Genomic DNA, 26,652 nt, shown 5'->3' with positions numbered 1-26,652 from the left:
GTTTCAGAGTGGCAAGGATATGCACATTAGCAGGGAATGTTTTTGGAGTAATTGTACTTGACTCCTTGGTAATTAAAGGTAAAGGGACCCCTGACCATTAAGTCCAGTTGCGGACGACTCTGGGGTTGCGGCACTCATCTCGCTTTCCTGGCCAAGGGAGCGGGTCTTTGTCCGAACCAGAGCAGCACACGGAAAGGCCATTTACCTTCCTGCCAGAGTGGTACTTATTTATCTGCTTGCACTTGCTTTCAAACTGCTAGGGGGGCAGGAGCTGGGACTGAGCAATGGGAGCTCACCCCATTGTGGGGATTCGAACCGCCAACCTTCCGATTGGAAAGCCCTAGGCTCAGTGGTTTAGACCACAGCACCACCCGCACCCCTTGATAATTAGGACCTGTTAAAAACAGGTTGTGTCTGAGCAACACATTAAACCAGAGTATAGAATGACATAAAGAAGCCTAGGGAGGCAATGGGCTCTTGTGGAGGATTCAGCTATCATGGTTACTAGTTATGATAGATAATGATAGATAATGACCGCCATTAACAGAGTCAGCATGCCTTTGAGTTGCTGGGAATCACAAGTAGGAGTGGATGATCTTGCTCATGACTTTGTTGATGGGCTTCCAAAAGGCATTTAGCTAGCCACTGTAAGAACAGAATGGGCTATTCAGAAGGTCTCTTGCGTTTTCTCATCACTGTTTTTATTATTATTTTAGCTTGCCTTAAAAAAAAACAACTTTTTTTTAAGAAGAGTATGTCACAGAATCATAAAAAGGAGACAATGATTGTTCCAACAAGTGAGCTAAATGTTCGGATTCTTTTTCTTGCTTTAGCTGCCATCCATTGTTTCCTACAATAACACTGGCGAGACATTACTCGAAATGTTTTGGGCCCGTCTTCCTGCCACAACAAGCTTCTGAAAGCAGCTAGAATGATGGGCTACTGGCTGTTCCCAGGCCTTCCATCGATCTTTCCTGTCTAACGAGACAAAGAGCCAGCCTCATATAGACAGCTGAGGGCAGCATATATGAATACTCTGATGAGAAGAGAAGCGACTTGCAGTGATACCTTTCTCTTTGTCAAATGGGCGACTAGTGTTAAGACTCAAGTATGTCTGCCTCCGCTGCCAAGTCTGAGAGCTGTAGGAATGACAGGGGGAACAAGACGCTCTGTGGCTACATTCACATGGCAGTTTATTCTGATTTCCTGTCGTTTCTCTAACTTAATTTCCACAGTATAGTTGAACTTTTACACAGTGTAAAAGCTGCTTCCAGAAATATAACAGAATATTGTGCAAGTTGTTGCTGCTGTTGTTGTGGTGGTGGTGTGTGCTGTGTCTTTCTGCAGTGCTGCTGTAAAATATGTATTGGCCCAAATGTACAATCGCATTATCTTTTTGCATTCTCTGATGTATTAATAACACTCACATCTGACGAAGCAAAGTACTGTAACAGACACGCATACTGTATGTGCTTTGATGTGAAATTGCTCTAAAACTGATGGGTGGTCTTTTGAAACTTGACATGACTGCTTACCTTTTTATAGTTGTGTTATTGAATAATTACTCTATTTGCTGGCAACATGCTATACTTAATAAAAGTTAATTTGAGTTATTTTTTTTATAGCTACTGGCTTGTCTGCACTGGCAACTTGCCTCTGGCTTACTGCTGGAGCTATCGCTCATATCATGTTTTACTACTGATCTTTTGTAAGCCATTCTGTGAGCATTTTTGGTTACAGAGCAGGGTAGAAATCCTTCACATAAATAAATGATTATCACTGTGGGGTTTGCACTTCGTGAGCAGTAGTTTGGTCGTAATTTGATCAGTTTACTAGTTCTTCTTTTGAGATTAGAAATACTGTCCAATTACATTCAGCATTCATTATTGGGCTGTGCCTTGGCAGAACATGTCCTAGGCTTTCAGGTTAGTGCACCATGTTTCTAGACTATGACATCACATCGCATCACATCCTGGCTGTGACATCTTAGCACATCAAACCTGACAAGCCACACTTCTGTTGTGATTGGACCTGGGGTATGGAAGCTGGTTAAAATATTTTTATTTTTATTTATTTTGCTCCTTTGCCTTTCCACTTTGACATGTTTCATCCCTATAACTCCAGCCATGCTTCTGGTGCTTTAGGAAAACTAGGAATGTGCTGTTGCCTCCACCCTGTTAGACTTACACAAGTATGGGGGCGTGGACTTCCGTCTGATTTGCAATTTTTCTATATGCAGATATTTGATTATTATTTAGATTAACATTTTAATTTCATGTACTTCCAAAATTTATTTACTGGATTGGGAATTCTTGGTTTACTCGAACAGAGTCTTTTTTTGTGAAGCATTTTGCTTTGATTACTCACATGGCCCGTTCATCCTCAACTTGTTGAATGGAGCTGTTCTTTCTCTCTCTTTCAGTGTTTATCAGCTTGTTGTGAAAGAAGAGAGGCCACAGAAGTCACGAAGAGCTGCTGACATCATTGAGTGTTTCTCTGTTCCAGTGAGCTACAAAAATGCTTCAAATCTCGACTCTCCGCATTACTTTGCAGCCGAGTTGAAACCAGTCAACCTTCCTGTCACACAGCCCTTCACGGTGGGAGACAACAAAACTTATAACGGCTACTGGAATGCTCCACTTTCGCCACTGAAAAGCTACAGTATTTATTTCCAGGCACTCAGTAAAGCAAATGGGGTAAGTGTTTAACCTTCTGGCTTCAGCCAGCCTCGTAATTGTCATCTCTGGCCTGGCTGGGATGAACTCAGTTCCATCCAACATTTTGTTAAGAATAAACCCTCTGGATTTCTAAAATAACATATCGGATGAAAACCTTATAACACTATTAGTCTTTAAGGTGCTGCAAGGCTGCAGTCATATTTGCACCATACATAGGAAGTGCATGGCTTCCCTCAAAGTATCCTGGGAACTGTAGTTTATCCCTGACAGAGCTGTAATTCCAAGTACAGTGGTACCTCAAGTTAAGTACTTAATTCGTTCCGGAGGTCCGTTCTTAACCTGAAACTGTTCTTAACCTGAAGCACCACTTTAGCTAATGGGGCCTCCGGAGCATGATTTCTGTTCTCATCCTGAAGCAAAGTTCTTAACCTGAGGTACTATTTCTGGGTTAGCGGAGTCTGTAACCTGAAGCGTATGTAACCCTAAGTACCACTATACCTTAATAAACTACAGTTCCCATGATCTTTTGTGGGAAGCTATGTGATTTCAGTGTGCTTTAGATGTATGATGTGGATATGATCTCCCTGTGTTTATCCTCTGACCCTTTCCTGGCTCCTATTCCCCATTGCCATATATTCCAATTGTCATTGGTTCTTCTACGAAGTTAAGAAAAGCTTGCATAAGCCTAAAATATCTGATGACAACTAATTTAGGCCATGCAACAAGAGAGGAGGAGTGGCGACTTACACAGTTAGGCACCCCACACTACTGAATCATAATTGCGAGGCTGCAGTTCAAACCTCCTGCTTCAAGGAATACTGTTTGAAAATAATGAATGCCTACACTTTTAATATGATGTAATCTTCTGCATCTATACCTGCCAGGATAGTCCATTTGCCAGTGTGTACCCCAGCCTTTTGGATTTGTTTAGAGCAATTATGTAATATACAGTTCAGCTTCAAACAAGAATTAGTGGAGCAACGAATGTAGAAAGTTACCATGGTTTCGTCAAGCAGCATTGTTTGCGTTCGGTATATTTGTGAGGGTGGGGTGGATCTGTGTGGGAAATTAATTTGGGACAATTGACTTGTTTTGGTAAAAGAAGCTGATTGTATTTCTCCCTCTCTGACAAGTAAGAAACTTGGCTTAGAATTTTGTTTTGTTGTTTTCCTTTTTATCAAACTCTGACTCATTTCAGTTAAGCATCTGGCTTTTGGCAAGCCCAAGGAGCAAAATTCACACCATTCAGAAAACAGGTGCTTTGTATAACAAAGCCAAAGAATATTCTGTTTCACACATGTTCTATTTAGATTACCTTCTGGGAGAAACACCAGATAGCCCAGCTCCCTCATAACAGCCCGCAAGAAGAACTCAAATGAGCATCTGTCTTATCCTACACCCAAATATATGCGCATACACACAAATATAGTGTTGCATAACAAAAGGCGAGAGAACTTGTGATCTAAATCAGCTGCAGTTTACCACATTTGTTATATAACTGCCTATTAATTGTGCTGTTTTTCATTGCAGCCCTCACAGCTAATGGTAACAGAGATAATGAGAACTTGGAACTGAGCTCCCTTTGCTACAAAGTGTAACAGTGAAAAAAAATCTTACACTACTGTTATTGCTGTTTAATCCAGTAGCTTTTAAAGTGCTCAATTCATTTATTTCAAATAAATTTCTAGCAAAGGTTTAGAATAAAACAAAAATTTACCCCCCCATATTTGTACACCTTTTTCATTTCCCATTGGACACCTGTAGAATAACACATGACTAAATTATAGTTTGTGGAGTTGCCAAATTTGGAATTGGTGGATTCTTCTTATTTATTTATGTATGTATTGTTAAAACATTTCATGCTTTTGAAAACCTGGTCAAAAAGGTTCACCACACCTGTAGTTAGTACCTGTGATGAGCAGAGATAGTGTGGGGCAAGAGTAGCCAATATAACCAATGCAGTGATAGACAACAGTTCTCATCTTCTCTGAACATGGCCTAAGTTTGCGAGGGCTTATGATAATAGAAAGAAGGGTCCAGAGCTCTGAGCACCAAAAGTGTTCTTCCAGGATGTTTTATCAAATATTCCACTACCCAACAGCCATCTTTTGCTGATTCTTAGTTGCCTGTTGGAAGCTCTCTCTCTCTCTCTCTCTCTCTCTCTCTCTCTCTCTCTCTCTCTCTCAAACACACACACACACACTCCAACAAAAAAGACAAAAAACAGAAAACCTATCTCCAGATGTTAAAGAGTATTGCACCTTTTCTTAATGCCCAGTGTGGTTTTGGCCAGAACAGGCTTTTCTTGAGGGCTTTTCTGTTGGAGGGCTAGTCATTATTCCCCAGTTCTGAGACTGATAAATTAGTGGGAAGATTTTTAGTTGCTGACGTGGAGGTCTAAAATATTCCTAAAGCTTGCACAAGTAGTGCTTTAGGGGGAAGAAATCATCAACATCCATGCCATGAGATATAGAGGCATCTTTTTATCTAATCCAGCCCATGGAGAAAAATATTTGCCATAAGGGGGTGTTATTGAAACTGAACAATATTTTTGTCTTTTGAAATTACTGTTCAGATATGGTGATGTAGAAATTTCATACTGCAGTGCCATGCTGATGCTTGCAAAATGTGCACAAAACGTATCCATATTAATGGGGCCCTGTTTCCTACAGTAATTTATGAAGTATTCATTACACCAGAGACTTGTACATGACAGTGTAAAAACATAAGTGGAAAGGAAAGCCTGCAGCCTATTACTGCCTGACAAAGTAACTTTTCAGAACCACAAAGGCTTGCTATGTTGCGCACGTGTTCATGGGCCATATGGGTGTGATCTGTGTCAATAAATAATGTAGCGAAGGGGGGAGAGATTCTGAAGACTGGCAGTAGCACATATTTACAGTGAATTAGGTATTACTCTTATTAGAAAGGGTGGTCCACAACATAAAATCACAATATATAAAGCACAAAATACATAATGAAAACAAAAAAAAAACAAAAACAAAGACAACTCAATAATAATATTAATAATAATAATTTATTATTTATACCCTGCCCATCTGGCTGAGTTTCCCCAGCCACTCTGGGAGACTCACAATTGAGTGTTAAAAACAATGCAGCATTAAATATTCAAAAAAATTCTAAACAGGGCTGCCTTCAGATGTCTTTTAAAGATAAGATAGCTGCTTAATTCCTTCACATCTGATGGGAGGGTGTTCCACAGGGCGGGTGCCACTACTGAGAAGGCCCTCTGTCTGGTTCCCTGTAACCTCACTTCTCGCAATGAGGGATCCGCCAGAAGGCCCTCGGCGCTGGATCTCAGTGTCTGGGCTGAATGATGGGGGTGGACCTGCCCCCCCCACATTTTAAAAGGACGTTGGATGCCAATCAGCCAAAGGCCTGGTTAAAGAGAGCATTTTTTGCCTGGCATCTAAAGGTGTACAATGAAGACGCCAGCCAAACCTCCCTGGGGAGAGCATTCCACAAATGGGGAGCCACTGCAGAAAAGGCCCATTCTCATGTCTCCATCCTCCAGGCCTCTTGTGGAGTTTTCTGCAGTTCTGGGAACAAGGAAGGGAGTAACCATAATCTAAACATACCTATGTCTACTAGCCGTGATGACTATGCTCTGCCTCCATGGTTGGAAGTAGTAATGCTTCTGAATAGCAATTGCTGAAAGCCACAAGAGACAAGAGTGCACTTGTGTTCAGGTCCTGATTCCAGGTTTCTCACAGGCATCTGGTTGGCCGCCTGTGAGGACAGGATGCAGGACTAGATAGGTCATTGGATTCATCTGGAAGGGCTGTTCTAACATTCTTAGGAGGAATCAGAGCCTGCTGTCAGTTAAGCTGGGCTCCTTGTCTGAACAACCACTCACACTCATTGGATGTGCTTCTTCAGGACCTTCTGATCTTCTCCCATTTGGTGGTGTCTTTAGGCCTGAACTTCAGGACCCCACAGACCAGAAGCCCCCAAACAAGCCCTAGAGATAGTCTACAAATGATGGGGATGGCTGCAAAGAAGTCCAGCTTTCACATCTGGCATGCAAATATGGGGGCTGATACAATGTATCGCAACATACCATCGTGTAAAATATTACTGATTATATGTTTGTATGTGTTTGCAGGGGACATGGCTACCTTTAACAATACATTATCAATGGCTTGCATCCAGTGCTGCACATGTGGAGGTCCACTCATGCAGTGGGACTTCCCCTTCCCCTGCTCTCCTTCAGTGCCCCCCAAATCTGCTTTGCAGAGCCTACCAACCCATTGAAGGAGATTTTGAGGGTGGCGGCTACAAGGATAAGTTCCATTGTGCAAGAGGAAGTCCATTGTACAATGGAATGACAGCAACGGATACAACTCATTATTTTTAAAAGAGGGCACTTGCTTTACTACTTTTGTAAATGGTACAATAAAACATAACCAGCAGATATTTCTGTAGCACATTAATACATAGAGTCTTTTGGATTAGTGCAGAAAAGGAATGGTTGAAAAGCAGCTCATGCTGATATATAAATCATTTAAGAAAATAGGTACCTAAGGGGAGACATATTTTTTTCTAGTATCTGGTAGACATCTTCTAGGCTTATAAGATATTATTGCTTTCAAGTGTCTGGTAGTGAAAGTTTTAATAGAGTGTTTTGGCTCTTTATGTGAATCAGTTAAGTGCTTATCCCTACTTTTCTGATAAATACTGTATGAGTTATTCAGCAACATCTTTTTCAGAATAGTTTCTATCTGAACAGGCACCCATCAGTTGACGTGATACTCATAAAGTCATATTCCACAAGGCAACTGCAATAGCTGTGGATGCTATTGCAGTATTAGTGGGCATTATCATTTCCCCCCTAGGTATGAAATACTGTTGTTTGAATCCCATTGATGAAGACGTGTGATACCCTTGCAAGAGATGTACAACATCTGAATTTTGCACAACAATTTTGCACTTACTATGCTACACATTCCAACGGATAGTTCAGAAAGACACTGTCGTCCAGTGTGGCTCAGAGTGCTACTTCTTAAACTGTTCTTACACAAAGAAGCAGACATACCTGATGCTTTTCCATATTCTGTCATTTTCAGGAGACCAAAATCAACTGTGTCCGGCTGGCAACAAAAGGTATGTTGAAGACCTTTTTTTAGAAAAACAAAACTCCTAGTTCTAAGCATAATGCTCGTATGGAAACCAGTTCTGTTGTGATTGAAAATACAGCCACCAGGTAATCTTTAAGGTGCCATAGGACACTTTGTAGTTCTTTGGTAATGGAATAACTTGGTTCTCTTATCAAAAGTGGCTTTTTTTTTTTTTTGGTCCCTTAAACTATATGTGGTTCATTCAGAAAAAGTGAGTTAACAAATATGTTTGTGGATTTGGGGAAGACCTGCTTTAGTTTGTTCATCCCAGACAGACGGTGGTTGTTGTTTTAACTTCCCAACATTTCCCTTTTGTTTTCTGTAGCTTCATTCCTACAGTTCTTATTACTCTTGTGAGAATATAATCCTCTAGTATCTTGGTCTTCATTATGGATGGGGAGTGAGGATGGGATATTCAAACTTGCAAACAGTTCAAAGATAACCGCATGTATTAATTCCCACATGTATTAATTCCCAACAGTTTCTGAAAAGTCAGTCTTGTCTTGATACTGGTTGGCAGTTGTTCCTGGTTTATCTCCAGTGACCTTGACAAGAAAGACTTCAGATTAAAACTAATATGAGACAAGGAATCAAACCACTGACCACATACCAGTGTCTAGCTTGAGCCAAGTGAAATGGCAGTGCTTTGTTAAAATAATACATTTGTCACCTCTCAGTCTAAATGACAAGGTTGTGGCTCCTGTGGGAAAGCATTATATGTGTCCTAATATGTTTTTTCGATTATAGTAGTTCATATGAACCTCCTGAGAATGGAAGAGAATCACCCCGGAGGTAGCTTTGCTAGCAAAGGTGTCAATAAAGCAATTTATTTTGTAACAAAATGTAAAGAAAAGAAAAAGAATATCTCTCAGCCAATTCTACATTCTCAATAAACATGCCCTTGAACACAATTGTAGAAATGAGGAGGGGAATTGTGGTTAAAAAGACTGCCTGGCAAACAGCTTTGTGTTGTCAAAATTTTGCCCAACCTTTGCACTGATATCATGCTGAATAGCATAATGATCATATAGCCCAGTTTATCTCAGTGTAATTGACAGTGGGCTTCACAGCTCTTGCACAATTTTTAAAACTCATATCCTTTCTTCTGCCTCATTTCTTGTAGTCACATGTGAAATGTTAGCCTGTTGTTTGGGTACTTCTATGCCTTATCAAATTGGTCCAGGACAAGCCCAGCAAGGAAATCTCAATGTACAATAAACCATCAAGGAATAAGATGGTGGTCAAATGATGGGCATGGAGTGATATAAAAACTGGAATGCCCTTGACTACTCTTAACCTTTGGTTTCTGTTGTGTGCCTTATTCGTTGCCAATGTAGGTTTAACCAGAAAATGACTTGCTTATATGAACAATTAAATTGTGTGTCTGGGTCATCCGTTTTCTGACAAAAAAAGTATTGTTTCTCATATTGATTAATAATAACAATAATGTATCAAAACAAGGTGAACTCTTCGATAATTTCTTGCTTACATGTGAATGTAAGACTGCACCTAGCACACATGTGTAGACACACACATACGTCAGTTGAAAACACTGAAGCGACAACTGAGAAAGATCTCATCTCAGTACCCATCTATGATCTGCTACCTAAATCATATGGGAAAAACTAGTTTTCCAAAGCTCAGGCTTGCAAAGCCAGATCTGAGCACCCACAATATTCACCTCAAAAGGAGAAGGGAAATTCTTGTCTGGCTCATATTGAAATTGGAGCCAGGCAGGAATTCACAGCTTCCCTCTGCCCCACAACCTGCCTTTACCACCCCAAAGTTCTTCCCCACCAGTCCTTTCAACACATCCCCACTTTCCTTCCCTCCCAAGCCCCAGTGAGAGCTTGCATGGAGAAGGGAGAGGGGAGATTCTCTCCCCCCCACACACACACATCTGGAAACAAAGCCTGATGGCTGAGAGGTCTGTGTTCTGTCAGCCACCCAGCTTTGTTCTTTGACATACTGCTAATCATCATGTCAGGAAGAGGACAGGAAGAGAAGAATGGGAGAAAAAATGTATATTTTCTTGCATGCTGCTATTGCTTTTCTCAGCACCACTGGCATTTGGAAAGAATGTAAAGGGTGATTTGAAGGATGGGGATGACTTTTGAGGATGGAGAGGAATGATGGGAATGAGAGTGGGCATTTTGGCTTGCAATCTTTTAAAGAGGTTGCATCATTTCTGTGCCAAAATAGAGGAGAGCTTTGTAGAGCTTTCTAGTCTCTAGTAGCAGCCCATAGCAGTTCTGTTGCATTTGCCACAGAACCTGGTAGAGATGCTGAGATCATAAACCTGTTAAGATGTGATGCAGCACATGGGTTATGTCATCCCTCTATAGCCAACAGAGTGTGTTTCCTTCTTCTCCCTTGCATGCTGTTGTCTTGTGGAGTTGTTTTAGTATATTGCTCACACTTTCTCCTTGTCATTTTCCTCTGTAGAAGTTCTTTGTCAATGCATTACCTTAACTCCTATGTATGTAGTGGCAATAACAACAAAAGCAAAATGGGTTTCAAATAATTTATTTTCTCATGCCCTTGCATTAAAACTTTAACAAACACCGCAAGATACAATAATGCCATTGAAATTATAATGTTAATTCTTTTTAACTAGGCTTTCTTCCCCCTGCCCTGGATTTAGCAATCCTGAAACCATTTTTCACCATGTTGGTATATGATGTCCTGTGTAGGTCGGTGCTTGCCTGTCTTTACTCCCAGTTACATTGATCGCATGGCACAATGAGCAGTTAAGCATCACCCAAAAAGAGGGAGTCTGTTACCAACAAAGAGGACAGAGATTTGCATAAAATTGGCCTGAATTAGCATATGCAATAGTTAACAAATGCAATGGCATAGTTGCAAATTTAATTATTACATGTTTGTTTTGTGGTTGCTTGCCACATGAAGTCTTGATGTAGAAAGACAAAATCCCATCACACAGGGCAAAAACAGCAACAACAACACAAAAAACAATTGGACACACTTAAGGCAAAGAGGCCATAAAAGCAAATACCTCCATCCTTCCAACACAGACTTCATCACCAAAGGCCAAGGGGTTGGGGGGGGGGGAATCCATTAGCTGGTATAGAAGATTAACACTCAATGCCTGGAAGAAAATTTAACATCTTTGTCTGATACTAAAAAGCTGTTAGCACCAAGCAAGACTCCCTGGGGAGAGCATTCCCATGGCTGAAAAGGCCAATTCTCTTGCTGCTGGAGGGAGGGACAGAGAGAAGAGATGCAATGAAGACCTTTGGGTTCTATATCTCCAGAGTTTAACTGGAGAGCTGTTTAAATAGAGGACTTCTTCAAATAGTCAAAACAAAAAAAAAATTTTTTTTCTCCTTCCAGTAGCACCTTAAAGACCAACTAAGTTAGTTCTTGGTATGAGCTTTCGTGTGCATGCACACTTCTTCAGATACACAGAAACAGAAGTTGCCAGATCCTTCTATATAGTGAGAAGGTGGGGAGGGGTATTACTCAGAAGGGTGGTGGTGTTTCTGTGTATCTGAAGAAGTGTGCATGCACACGAAAGCTCATACCAAGAACTAACTTAGTTGGTCTTTAAGGTGCTACTGGAAGGGAAAAAAATTGTTTTGACTATGGCAGACCAACACGGCTACCTATCTGTTTCTTCAAATAGGAAGCTGTCCTCTGTAAAGTAAGACACGCAAATGCCCTGGCTCATGGTGATCTGGATTTGCCATGAACCTGAATGAATGTGTGCCACCAGTGAAGCCCTAATATGATGTTGTGGTAATCTATTTCTGTATATGGTGTAGACAATGCATTTCTATAGTGCCTAAGAATGAACATGCAGTTGGTTTCTCCTCCAGATCACCATGAACAGGCTGGTTCAAGATAATAAGCTCTCACGTATGTTTGGATTATTATGGACTGCTTCCACTCTCTTTACTGTCTGATAGCAAAGAGGATTTGGTGGAAAGATAATTTGGACATGGGCAAAAATATATGGAGCAGAAAAGATACTTAATGAACCTTCTTCCAAATTGCCACCGGCAGCTACTTTTCTAAAATAGCTCAGACAGAAAACTTAAAATGTCCTTTTAAAGGCAAGCTCTGCTGAAAATCACTTGTTAATTTTGCAACGAGATGTGAAAGCTGGAAGGTAGATGTGGGAAGGGATGGTGAACAAGTTTTATTGATTAAGATAAATAAAATAAAATAAAATAAAATAGGCTGGTTTCAATTAATCTTGAAAAGAAGTGAAAAGCATTATTCCCTTTGTTGTGGATACATGCAAGCATTGGAGTTACTCACATAAATAGGGAAAGCATGGTGACAGGATGTCATTGCCATTTTCTGCAGAAGTTTCCCATGACACTTAGAGACCTGGATCAGGCCATCTGGAACAGGTTCCCTGCTGCACATGTTGTGAAAAACACAGTAATGGCGGGTGGGAGAAGAGCCATATGACTTTGATGGGTGGGGCAAGATATGCAGCCCTAAAACCCCTGTTGGAGGGGTGGTCAGCAGGGACTGATGCCACTGTGGACCTTACCTCCAGGCAGCAGCATCTCTACTGCTTACCTGGATGCCATTGGAGCCAGTCTAGTATTGAGGTCAGGAGGCAGGTGCCTATGTAATGGAACAAACATCAGATTGGCTCCGCAAGTGCACCGACTCCACCCTGACCTCACCACCACCCTGCTTCACCCCTGCCCCTACACAGTGGTTGGGAGGCCAGATCTGCAGTGCCACCTCTTCCTGCCAACCACTTCTGCCCTGCCATCACACATATCCTCTTCTCATGTATAATATACAAAGAGGGCTAAAATCTTATTCAAGAAAGGATACATGTATGCCACCTGGAAACATTTTTCTTTATTGTAATTGTATCTGATAAGGGGAGAGTTTTGCTGATAATAATAGTAATAATGTAGGTTTTGCTGATGATAATAATAATAATAATAATAATAATAATAATAATAATAATAGTGGAGGTTTAAAATGGAATGTAAGCATGAGCAGTTCTCTGTTATCAATGGCTACTAGACATTATGTCTTCTTCTTCTAATATAAGTATGTGTTATAATACTAGTATTATATAATCCCAAGAGTGCTTCCATGTAACTGGAGATGCAGTCCTAATGGGAGGAAACCCAGTCAGTTGGGTGGAGTATGAGTAATAAATTTATTATTATTATTATTATTATTATTATTATTATTATTATTATTTATTTGGATTGAACTGAACTCACTATCCAGGCATTAGCTGGTTGTAATGGCACAGGGGCTCGTTTAGGCAGGGGTTCTAAAACCATTCTGAATGCTACTATTATTCCTAATCCTAAATCAAATCTTTATTTTGGTCATAGACCAGCATATAATCCTAAATCCTTCAGAAAAAGGACATGGTTCTCTACAGCATAAAACAGGAAAGATTTACATAGTAGTTGGGTTCTTTAAGAAAGGAACGAAATACTGTTCCCTACAAGGGCACAATTCTGTTCATCACTAGTTCTCCCTTCTTGTGCATGCACCATGTGCCTTAGAGTTATTTTTTTCCATTCTAGGCTCTGCTGTGGTCAGACCACCTGCTCTCTGTTTGGTGTTTGTGTCTTGAACTGGAGACAGTCTGGAATGGCATCTTGTTCCTTTAGCTATTACCTTCCCCTTGGAAAACCACAAAACAGCTTGACCCCAAACAGCTTAACCTCAGCCCTCCCCCTTGCATGACTTCTCACCCTTCCATTCCTGCATAAGTTGGGAAGATCTCTGTCTCTTCTATTTTGTGAGCACCAGAAGCTCTAATTCTCTTTCTCCTTGCCCAAATAATACATGAATTGAAAATGGTGCGTGACATCCATCCAGCACATATGCCAGTGGCACCCTGCATGAAACTCTACAATATGAATCTCCATGACAATTTAAAAGAACAAAAGAACTAGGACCAAGCTGATTTCATTTCACTTTACCAATTGTAACAACAACAACAACAACAACAACAACAATTTATTATTTATACCCCGCCCATCTGGCTGGTTTTCCCCAATTGTAAAATTTGGGGTGGCATGTTGGCTAAAACTTCAGTTAAACTAAAGGAAAACTTCCTAACAATTTGTGAAGTTGGGGAGCAGGCTCATTTCAGCACACCAGGGTGGGAATGTTCCCAACCTTTCTGTTGTTGCATGCCACTCCAATCTCCCAGCGATTCCAGGGGTTCCAGGCACTTACCCAGGGTTCATGTTTCCTTCAGAATGAGAGACAGCAGATGCTGTGTTGTCTTTTCAAACCTAGCAGTTCAAAAGCGTACCAGTGTGAGTAGATGAATAGGTACCGCTGCAGCGGGAAGGTAAACGGCATTTCCGTGCACTCTGGTACATGTCACGGTGTTCTGTGCACCAGAAGTGGCATAGTCATGCTGGCCACATGACCCGGAAAGCTGTCTGCGGACAGACACCGGCTCCCTTGGCCTGAAAGCGGAGGTGAGCGCTGCAACCCATAGTCAAATTCGACTGGACTTAACAATCCAGGGATCCTTTACCTTACGTTTACCTTTACCCTTTAGGATATATGGTTTATTTACCTTGGATACAAGCATAAATCAGGCATGTCTCTACCTCAAAGGATTCTAGCTTCTAGCATACACATACACAACTCAGCTCTCTCCTTTTTTTAACTAACTACCATTGAGTTGAGGGAGAGGGACCACCCGTTTGTTCTCTGATACAGAACCACTTCCATGGTTATGTTAACAACCCAAATTTAGAGGAATGGCCATTTTATTATTATTATTATTATTATTATTATTATTATTATTATTATTATTATTATGTTAATATACCACCCTTCACCTAAAGATCTGAGGACAGTTCACAAGATAAAAATACAGGATAAATCACAAAGTAATTTCTGGCTATTCTAACAATTCAAACCCTTCTTTAGATTTTAACACTTGCTGGATCCAGGAATTATGTATTGGCATCCAGCCTACCCACCCACCCCGCCAAACTCATAACACTATGTTTTCTTTCAATATTTCTTTCCTTCTTTGTAATGGTTTGTTTGATTCACCACCTTCAGCAGAACCCTGGCCACTGCTGTCAATATTTGACCCTCCTGGATGCCCTGTTCAGGCATCTGGTACCCGTGAGTACCGAATCTGCAAAGCCCCAGGGCATTGATTTTATAACTACCCTACCCCAAACCACCCTGACACAACTGCTCCAATGCTACCTGTGATTGGGGTGGTGAATTGGGGGTGAGCATTATGGCCCGCCTTTGATAAAGATACAATAAATAGTGAATTGCTAAATCAGTCTGGTGTTCTGTCTCGGAGAGCTACCAAACATTTGTTGTTGTTGTGCATAATCTTGAGTACTTATCACATGATCAACCCCACTCCTCACATGTTTACTGAAGTCATTTTTAGAATACCTGAATTAACATGTTTCTCTATTAGCTAAACTAAAAGGTAAGACTGAATACCTGCACCTGCTTTTGTGCCCTTCCTTCTGGACTTACTATTTTCCCCCACAATTACCATAAATGTACATTCACATTGACATGTTTGTTTTAAAAATATCTGTGTTTTGCCTGTTTGTCTGTGACTACTTTATATTCACTTACACTGTCTGCCCATTAAATCCAAAATGATTTTCCTTCTTCCTTTTATTTACTGCTGGTATTATCTCCTTTGTATCTTTTGCCTTTTTCATCCATAAAATGGTACCCACCAATTAAATTAGAATGAAGTGGGGGGTCTGCTGAGGAAAATAATAATAATCCAACAGATTTGGGAACTTGAATGCATATCATTTGTGTAACAAGAACCCCTTTAATATCAACTGATAATTAAACCCCAATTTGCAGTTCTGTGCTACAGAATTTTAATTCAAAAAGGATTTTTAATCAGTTTTTGCCCCTTTAGTTTCCTTAATGACATGTATTTTATGTTCTTATTTTAATTTGAACCGTTCTTTTGGCATGAACTGATTTTTCCCCCCTCTCCCCAAACAATATATGTTAGTATTGACACTTTATTAGTGAAAATTGCATTCTCTTGCTAAGGGGGAAACAATTACCTCCTGTGTTCTCAAAGCGTGTTTCATTAATTTTACCACCTAATTGAAACGAAGGCAGAGGGCTCATAAATGGTTCCATATCTCTCAAGGTTCATTTTTTTCTGAGTACAAGTTATTGGAATTAAAATGCAGTTTTATTAAGTGGCACAATTTTATTTTTATTTTCCTTTTTTCTTTTCTCTCTTGTGCATGCTGCCTGGGGACCGTTTTCCTTGTTCTTAGCAGTAATAAGTAGGCAACAGGTGACCACCCGAAACCCGCCCAGCCTCATGAGCACAGGTGATTATCAGTTCAGGAAAGGGGGTGTCATAAAAATGCAAACCATTTTGGCAGTTGCAAGATTGTCGTGTCATGTTTTGCCTGCATGCCGAAACAAGTATGATGCCAGGCTGATTTGTTTACAGGAGATTTTTAAATACTTTCTGCATTAGGCTATCTCAAATCCAATTTGAATGTTTACATGTAGTAGTTAAGTGGATTGCTGCACTTAGAATGGCACCCAGAACCACATGGAGATAACATGGTATTGCCAAACTATCCTTGAAACGTTAATTATGGTTCAGGTCCTAACGCCAAGAGAGGGTGACTCATCTTTTCATTGATTCCATTTCTAGATACCTTTCTAGTAGACAATTAAAACGTGAAGGCCACTGGCACTACTATTCCACTCTCAGGAAAGTAGCAGGCAGAAAGGTCACCAGTGGCTTTTGAAGTGATGCTGTAAGATATCCTTTCAGGATATCTGCTGAAATGTTTGGAAGGATTACATCAGCAGACATGCAGTCCAATTTTCAACTTGCACATCTGAGAAAATATATTGATGGCATTCTTAAAGCCGTATCCCAATATATGTTGTCATGGCCATATCTATGCACACAGCAGGGCATACTGAGCTACACATAACATGCACACTAGTGGGATAGCCCTTGAAAGCACAAGAGTAATTTGCTAAAGGGCTAAATCTCTCTAAATTGGCCAAGCTTTTCAGCATTATATTGGGATACTAGATAATGAAGTCTGCATTCTATCCAGAGTTTCTTTGTTACCTCTCACCAAGTTCAGGCACCTCTCAGCTAATCCAGACACCTGTATCTTTAAGATTTCCAAAACTATGAAAGGAAAAACATATTGGTGTCATTACTCTTACCTCACGAGGAAAGTGAAGAAACCTGAACGACATCCCTACATCTAACATCTTCAAGAGACAGCCCTCCATTTCCCAATCTCCAGACGTTGACGTCGTCGTCTTCTTCTTCTTCTTCTTCTTCTTCTTCTTCTTCTTCTTCTTCTTCTTCTTCTTCTTCCTCCTCCTCCTCCTCCTCCTCCTCCTCCTCCTCCTCCTCCTCCTCTTTTATCCTGAATTACAGTCATGACCTCTTTCCACTAGTTCTTATTGCTGGATGGATTAACGGAGCTGTTGCGCAATATGAAGTGGTGATGTATTCAAGCATTCTGGATTGGGTAGATGAGCCATATTCACTTACAAGTTGAATGCTTAAGGATGGGAGAGGATGGTATGTGCCTCTGCAAATACTGAGAAATGCCTTCCCTGGTCATGGAAAGAACCTTTTGAGCATTGAATGTAGACTCTACAACATACATGCATTAAACTAATCACACATAGATACAGAGTGTGGACAGTGCATGTGATTCTGCTTTCTGGCATTACAAGCAAAAAAAGATAGGAATAATAAACTAGCATAGAAAATGGGAGGAAATAACTATTCCTCCTTGTCTCGGAAGAGTTGAGGCTAGAGGATCTTTGGTGTGGTTAATAAGTTTTGGTGTTGGTGTTGGTGTTGTTTGTAGACTGTAGTCTGACAGTACTATTTGATTGTGAACTACACATGAGAACTGGGAAGAATTTTCTATTCATTTTGGTTTGGCTCTTATTCTTGCAGAAGTATTCAACAGCAGTGGATCAGGTAGATAAATAAAATGCTACCGAATGAGTTCCTTGAAATATGGATCCTATTTTGTTTAATGCTTTATTAGCAAAAAGCCATTCCATGAAACAGCTGCTTTGGAGTGCATAGTATTAGCAGCTTGCTCTTCGAAGACCTTTCCCACTGACTTTAATTGGGAGGGGGGGGGCAATTCTGTCCACTTATTGTCACTGTGTGCACATGGAAGTATTTGCAACAAAGTCAATGGAAAAGTCATATGACACAGGAAGAGCATATACTAAACTTAGTGCACATTGAATCAGTGACAGGAGCTCAAAAATGCACAGAGACCTTAATGTACTGATTGCGACACATAAAATCAATTTCCTGTAAAATAAAAAGGAAATTCAGGTTGAACCCTCTCCTCAATCAATACATGAATAACTTTGCAACATCAGAAAGGTGTTCTTTAAAAAGGTTGCTCGTTTAATAGGTCTTGTTCATTCAGATTAAATTAGAACAGCTCCATTGTTTTTCAAAATGTATTCCAGCTTCGTAGACAGATAATGCATCCTTAAAACAGACCTAATCTCATGTCAAATTTATTATTGCAATTTATCTTTTTACACTTGAATGCTATTCCTTTGACAGGTCTATTTCATTACAAACTCATTTTCAAATGGTTTGCTGCATTTCATCCTAGGCTTGATCCATGAATATTTTCCTTGTGTCACTTCTATTCTTTCCGAAAGATATTTTGAGCGTAGGCTCCTGTATCACCATGGTAAAGTGTTAGCAACAATGGTTTATAGAACTCTTACCAAGTGATACCCTAGGTCAGAAAAACAAATCTGTTGAAATGCACATATTTGTTTGTTTTATAGGGACACTTTTCTCCAAAACTTCAGCGCCTTGCCCTTCCACCTTGTTTGAAACATACATGTTGAGAACTTGCTGCTTCATTACAAATGAAATGAATGCCAGCCTAACTGAGTTGGGGAGAGGGGGATTGGAGGCATTCTGACATGACTAGATCCAGAAGTAGAAAACAGGCTATAGGAGTACGTTTGAAGATGGCATAGACAACATCTCCATTTATTATAACAAATGGAGTACATGAAAAAGGTATTTAGCTTAGCCAAGGCATCTAGCACCCCTCTGCATTGCATAAAGCTTTATCCAGATGACTGCCATAAGCACCAAGGCAAAAGGGTGCATCAAACCAGAAGGAATATTACAGCTTTAAAAGAATATATCTATGAACAGTCACTGGATTGACATTCTCTTAATAATTTACATGCCTTAGCACCTTTGCTTGAGGTGTGCTCGCCTGATCCCAAAGGAGAAAAGCTGTTTCACTGGAACAACATGAATTACAATTGTTCATTCTCTCTGGGTTGCTTCAAAAGGTTACTATGAATATATGATTGTCATTAAATGTCCATAAAGTTAAGCTTCCAAAGGCATGACAAGCCCGAAGCTATTATTATTAATACATGATGCCTTAGTTTCTTAAATAGATTTCTCTAGGAGCCCATCACCCGCTGCAGCCATTATTATTATTAATGCATTTAGGTTCTTATTTCAGGTATAATGTCTAAGAACTCTGTAACAGCAATAGACTTTTAATAATGATGAAAGAAAGAGGCAGCTGTTGAAAAGAGAGGGCCTAGCCAGCAACCCACCCACACAACATGAGTACCTTAAGAATACATGGGGTTGTGGCTGATATTGCAGTCAGGAAGTGTCTACATGGAAGATTTGCTTTGTTTCAATTGGTGCCTTCACTTAAAGATCAAACAAGTGGCTGTTACAGTTTGTGCATCTGCAGATAAGATGTTTTCCTTGGGCCCAAGGGGGGAAAGGGGGCAGAATCAAAAACCAAGAGGAGCAAGAGGCGAAACCTCAAAATGGTGCTAAACACCAAATCATTATAACTTACGGTTCTTATACTGAAAAACCCAGCGTGTTTCATTTGCCTTCTGCCCATTTCACCCACACCGCACAGGACTGTAGGGAGGCTCAGATGTCATTTCAAGCTCCATCTCTCCATAGAACACTTAACTGAAGTTATTTGCTATGCAGGATCCGCCAAAGATTATTTCCCATCTGGGTTGGGGAGAAGGAAAACATTTCAGTGCTTGGAGCCCTTTGATATGTAAACCAAACACTACTGAGATGAAATGGCTTCCTTTTGACTCCAGGGATGATTGCAGGTTCTATAGTGCCAACAGTTGTACTTAAGTAGGCTTTGTTTTCCCCCTGGAGTGAGGAGGATCAAAAAAAACCACCTTTCCCAACATATATTGTCAGCTGGAACAGGAAAATTGGGCACAAAAGACCAGAGCATTTCCAACAATTCATCCCAACAAGCAACAAAAGTGTGCAGTTATTACATCAGGCTTTAATGTAATGCCATTCTGTTTTCTCCTCCTCCCTATTTGTGAACTTGGGTGGCTGTGGTGATACCAGAACCTTCATTAATTTTCTCTTATGTCATAGGAACAAGATACAACTTTCACTCTTATCTCTGTATCATATATATTCTTATGAATTCATTTCCCCCCTTAGTTTGTGATTGCAACTTTAGTTAAGAAATCTTTGGCTCATTGTCTGTATGGCATGCCTTAATATCCTAAACTTTTCTTCTCTAGTTACTTCTGTGCAATGCACCAAGTTATTTTTAAAGGAAATTCATTTTACATATTACAACTTCTTCTGAGAAGACAAATACTTAGCCTGCTAGTTTCTTACTTCCAGATTGTATTACAATCCATTAACTCTCCAGCTGAAAAAGCCAATTTAAATATTTCCCAAGGCCGGAATCTTAGCTAGCATCTTAACTCCTTATGCTTGCCTTTCTTTTTTATTTGATATCCCCCTTGTTGTTGTTTAGTCATGTCTGACTCTTCGTGACCCCATGGACCAGAGCACGCTAGGCACTCCTGTCTTCTATTGCCTCCCGCAGTTTGGTCAAACTTATATTAGTAGCTTCGATACCCCCCTACATATGCACATAATCATTCTGCTGCACAGCCAAAATATGCATCAGAATCTGTAGAAAGTCTAGGCTGCTCCATTTTCCTATGCTAAGTTAAATTCATAAAAAAATGGCATGTGTAACCACATTCATTTCTATGGCTATAAAAACAATTCTTCATGGGATGTTCCTGGAGTTGTGCTGGGGACTCCTTCAATGGAAGTTGGCTTGTATTTCTCTTTTCCAAGAACTTTGCATAAGCACTGTTTGTACATGGAGTTGGTCACATAGCATGCCTTGGGACTAGATTTTGCTTTTCATCTTTTGTCCCGTTTTCCCATTCAGTTACTTTATAGTTAAGAAATGTGATAGCTAACACCTGCTGGTCATTTTGTGCATGTATGTATGCATATATTCACGACGGGAGCAGCTTAAAAGTTGCTAAAAGGAATCTTCCCAGCAAAAAGTGATATAAAAGTTTTGAGAAATATCTAATTGTTACAGGAATGCTATCAGATCCTCCCTACGATTGATTTTAATCCTTGTTAACTAAGTAGCTTAAAAATGTGTCATCTTCATATCCTAAAATAAGAATCATGAATTAAATATTTTATTCATCAAAGCCATAAATAGGATTTAGCTGCTTTTCATTTTATCAGCATCTCAAGGATCAGTTTAGCATCTTCTAAGCGTCTTTGCAGAATTCTCTTGATCACATTAGTATGAATAAAACTCAGTATTAACTAGTAGAATAGAATGGAGGAATGTAGTGAACTGTAATGAAACTTACCATATATTGCGTAGGAACTGCATCAAAACATCCTTAGTATAACACATTGGCTAAGGAATGAAAAGTGAATGTAAGAAACCACTTTAAAGCAAATCAGATAATTGGAGCATCTAGCTCTCCAGCATTTTATGCAATAGTCTGTTTAAATGCTGGGGGGTGAATGTGATCTGTCACTGAGCTACATCCCTTTTCCACAGACAAGGAATGTCCTATTTCTCCCTGTATTTCAAATTTACTTGTGTGTTTATTTATTTTTGAAACATTTCTATGGTGCCTTTCAGTTTTGTGCTTGCAAAAGCAGCTTATGAGAATTTAAAATTAGTTAAAAGATGCAGAGAAACACATATCAAGAATGCAAAATGGCAGGGATCCTTTCCTACAAATGTTAGCGACCCCTTTGCAGAAAGGGAGCTTACCCACATACATAACTGACATAAATTGGTGAGGAATGTATTCTGTCCTCATGATACTAAGGAATCCTTGCAGCAGAAGGAATCACAGAAGCATAAAAGGTCGGTCTTCGACAGTTTTATAGGATAAAAAGAAGCTTTCTACTTCTTTGTTTCAGCTTGGAACCTAAAGAGGGCCACAGAACTGGACTTGGACTCGGAGGATACATGACTCTGAGCTCAATTTCCACACCATAGGGAGCACAGGATTATCTGCTGTTGAAATGTGGCAGCAAGGAACAGAGATTTTCCTTGAAGGGCACTTGCTATCCCCAGAGGATCATTTCAGTGACAACTGCTGATAGGTTATGAAGACTGGCCTCTTTTTTAAAAAAAATATGTTTTTATTATTTTCTTCCTTAAACAATATTTTCAACAATGCAATAACAAACATAAAACTTTCTGCTCTGTTGAGCATGCGACTTCCCGCCTTCCCTTCAGCAGGTTTTCCACTTTCAAGTCCTGTCTCAAATTTTAGTTCTTTCACTTCTATTATCCACATTGTAGGATTTATTTCAATCCTGCTAGCATCTTCAGATTTTTTGCAATTATGATTCAAATATACAATAAATTTACTCCAGTCCCTTTCAAATTTTTGATCGTCCTGGTCCCGAATCCTGCAGGTCAGTCTGGCCAATTCCACAAAGTCCATCATCTCCGCCTGCCACTCTGCAATCATAGGTACTTCCTGTAACTTCCACTTTGGGGCCATTAAAGTTCTTGCTGCTGCTGTGGCGTACATAAATAGTCTTTGATCTATCTTCGCAATTTCCTCTCCCATCAAACCTAGAAAATGCTTCTGGTTTTTTTGAGAAAGGTATATCTGTACATCTTTTTTTAGTTCATTATAGATCAATTCCCAAAATGTTTTTACTTTATCACACGTCCACCACATATAATAAAAGTCTCTGTCTGATTCTTTGCATTTTGAAGACTGGCCTCAGAGTGAATTACTCGCAAATCCTTTCAAGTAGTGAAAGGGACTTGCAACAAAGACACACACCCATTATCTGTATGCGTTTAATTACTTCTTTTATTTTTTCTCAAAACAAAACCTCATGTCACCAGCAATGAATATATTCAGGAAAATTTACGTTAGATGAAGATTTTACACGTGTAGTTCAAATTCTAAAACAATTCACCATTAACTTGGCAGTCATTACAGCGCCAGGTGTGTTCATGGCCAAAATCAAAAGAATGAGTTAGAAAGGTTGAAAGCTCTAGAGAGCTTTGAAACTTAACATCCTGACACAATTCAAATGTCTTTTATCAAAGTTGCATGTGTAGCTCTATGTGTTAGATTGATGGGATTTGAAATTGTATGGATATCATTTCAATTGTACACTTGTTTCCTGTGGATAAATGATCTATCACCTTAAGACATATTATTTTCTGGGTTGATGAGATTTGTGACTTTTGGGCACCAATATCAACAAACTTTTGAGATTCCATCTGAAAAGGACAATTCTCAAATGTATGTAACTTCATCATGCAAATCAAGATATGCAAAAGCCTCATGCAAAGAATATGAGGAAACTAGGGACATTGAACCAAGTGAAATTAATTGAAAAACATATACATTCTGTTTGAGTATAAATACCAAGGTTAGGTGATACTACAGTTCATAATGAAAAAAACAAAGACACAAAACACATAAAGGAGGATTGTACAATGTGAGTACAAGTTCAATGATCCACCAAAATGTGCATGATTGGAGACATTAATATCTTCCGGATTCACTAGAAGCAGTGAGAGTTTGAAAACTGACTTTAATGAAAGAAAGATTGCACATGTAATTTGTGGACTAAGATTGATTTTCATTTCAGTTTTGATCAGTGTTTTTTTTTTTTGTTTCCTAGAAAAAGAGGTGGGGGTACTCACCATGAGGTTCTTACACTAAGGGCCACACTTTTAATATATCCTCCAAATAAATGCAGTCACAGCTCTGACAGGAATACATGGAAAAAGCAGCCAGCCATAGAACCATAGAATTTTAGAGGGACCCTAGTTCTGATCATTATTTTTATCTAGCAAGGCAGTTTTTCCTTTACATTTGGAACATATATGCAGCAGAGCATTCTGCAATGTGATGTGAACCTTTATTGCTCAATTTGATGAACAGCCACTTGTACGCCACACATTATGGGGTATTATATACACCCTGAATTTACTGCAATTTGTTCTTTCGATATTCCACATTTACTCAAATGTGCTCAGCACAACAGATGGTTTTATAGTTGACTATACCCAGAACTATATTGATCATGTATGATCTCCACATGCTTCTTGGGACTGCTCCATTATGAAAGCAGCTCTTCTGCTGTCAAACAAACAACTGTATAGAAACCTGAGGGAACTTCATAAAGACTTCTGGTACTGTGTGTGGGGAAAAAATTAGTTTGGGTGGATGGAGTATATGTGTGTGTGTGAGAGAGAGAGAGAGAGAGAGAGAGAGAGAAGAGAAATCCCTTTTGCACTCAATTGTGTATTCTAAAGGATCATGGACAACAACATACTGCCATATTTCCTTTCCATTTTCTTAGCATATTTCTTTTAACCAAATACTACTGCGCTAGCCATGTGATATAATGGGAATATGTATCATTATTATTATTTTACATTGGGCTATATAAAATTTGGAAAAATCATTGCAAGTCTTCACAGAAGATTTCTGGACAAGCTCTGATGCTGATTTTATAAATTTTCTTCAAGCATATAATGCCTAACAACAGCTTAGGGCTTTGAGCAAGAATGGCAATAGGTACTGACAAGTGCTAATTATGGGCAGGGAATTCTGTTGTGCCATTTTACAGCTTAGCATTGTCTTCAAAAAATTCTGGTAGCCGGAATCTACTTTCTGAGCACCTACCCAGATTTTGATTTGATACTACCCAAAGCAACACTTAGAATCTAGTTTTCATCTGACCTTCTCAGTTTTCACAGAGAGATTCTACACTTATTTTTGCTTGGTCACTTGCTATTCTTCCTCCGTAGCCTTTCTAGATTATTCTGTCATATAGCATCCCTTTAATCTGGCCCTTCTGCTGAGGATAGCCTTCCTAGTTCCACCCAGTTGCTAAGTATAGAACCAACCACAGAGGTCCTCAAAAGCATGATTTTTTTGGTGGACCTTTTGTTTGTTAAAGTACTAAGCAAATACACAGAAATGCATCGAGAATTGCTGCTATAGTTTTATGCAGATTTCTGCAAGATCTTGAACCCCCCCCCCCTCTATTCAGTTTGTCTGCCCTTTCAAACTTGTAGGCTGAGAATATTCATCCTTACCTCTGTGGCTATTATTTTCTGCCAGTATTAATACTTCTTTCCTAGATGTCTATTTGAGAAGTTAGTTATTGCAGAAGTGGGAGGATGAGCTGTGAAAAGGTGTGAAACATGTAGATCCTACCTGTGGTTTTGAGATAAATGCACAATCCATATTTTTCTAAGTATGTAGCCAAATCTACCTTGTAGATCCAATCTCTCATCTTTTTTTATTTACTCAATTTCTTTTCACAGCCACTCAAAGTGACTTTCAATAAACAATGCAGCATAATGCAAACAAGACTCTTCCACTGTAGATTGATAGCTGAAGACTCTTCATATTCTTCTGTTGGTTCTCCACACATCCTCTTAAAGCACTTTCATTGGCTTTGCTTCTAGCTTCATTTCATTTTGTTTAAATGCCTCCAGATCATGAACATCCAGTTTTGCCACTGTCATCAGAATTCCCCATGATTTATTAGGAATCTCAAAGGAAACAAGAAGCTCCTTTGATATTACAAAATGCTCTTGGACAATTGTTTGAGATGGATGGAATACATTTTATTCAAACGGTCATCTAGTGACCAGTATTTGGAGACATTCATCGATGGGGTATAAGGCTTTTAAGAGTTCTACGGGCCAGCTGGAAGGTTGGGTAGAATCAGGACAGTGTTTTAAATTTCTGGCAGGCATCCCCCAGCCTGAGAGCTAAGAGTTAAGTAGGGATGGAGGAGAAAACCACCGGATTTGTATTTTAATGAGAATTTACCCAGTTTGCACTTCTCAAATCAGTACAAAAACCAAAATACAGCTTGCCTTTGAATTTTGTACTTCTGTGAATTTTGTAATTCAATTCTCCAATCAACGCATGCATACAAAACATGTGTCTTAGTGGAAAGAGCATGCAAAAATGCATAAATGAGTGAAAACAATGTACAAAAATGCATTCTCCTGTGGAAAAACTGCTTGTCAAAATGCATACATTAGGCAAAAGGTGCATATATTTGGAGGAATGTTCACAAATATGTGTACAAATTTTCACAAGGAAAAATCAATGTGAAAATGGGGTGAACTGAACTTAGGACTAGAAAAATGAGAAACTGAGATAAAGCAAAATCAAGATATTTGCTCATCCCTACTTGAAATATTTGCTGGTTGGAAAGAGAGAAGATTTAGGGTACCTGTTGAAGTCTTATTAGGTGGACAGAGCCAGGTTCATATTCTCCCACTTTCCAGCCATTCAGCTTTGGCAATTCAGATAGTATTCAGTGGTGGCTGGTGTTGGTGATGAGGAGACAGGACAGTTGTTAATACCCATGGAATGTGATGTGGGAATGTCAATTTTAATTGTTTTATAGAAACTAGTCAAAATGAACTTTGTCACAAAGAGCATGTAAAGTAGAGACAAAAGGATATAAG

General features: G+C 39.5%; 1 protein-coding gene across 17 annotated transcripts in view; it reads left to right on the top strand.

The window, feature by feature from the left end:
• The window catches only part of PTPRT (protein tyrosine phosphatase receptor type T), a 568,067-nt gene that overhangs the window by 452,660 nt on the left and 88,755 nt on the right, over window positions 1-26,652 (top strand). For 11 of the 17 annotated variants that reach the window (XM_083618324.1, XM_083618331.1, XM_083618328.1 and 8 more), the window contains exons 12-14: window positions 2,423-2,696; window positions 7,766-7,802; window positions 16,090-16,146. In XM_083618324.1, coding sequence (XP_083474450.1) covers window positions 2,423-2,696; window positions 7,766-7,802; window positions 16,090-16,146 — 368 coding nt within the window. The remainder of the gene's footprint in view (window positions 1-2,422; window positions 2,697-7,765; window positions 7,803-16,089; window positions 16,147-26,652) is intronic. The other 6 variants (XM_083618319.1, XM_083618332.1, XM_083618325.1 and 3 more) reach the window with 2 other exon arrangements.

Source organism: Podarcis filfolensis (genome assembly GCF_964270895.1).
Source record: "Podarcis filfolensis genome assembly, chromosome: 6".
Taxonomy (NCBI): domain Eukaryota; kingdom Metazoa; phylum Chordata; class Lepidosauria; order Squamata; family Lacertidae; genus Podarcis; species Podarcis filfolensis.
Note: the sequence above shows the minus strand (reverse complement) of the source record. Positions and strands in the feature narration are given on the sequence as shown.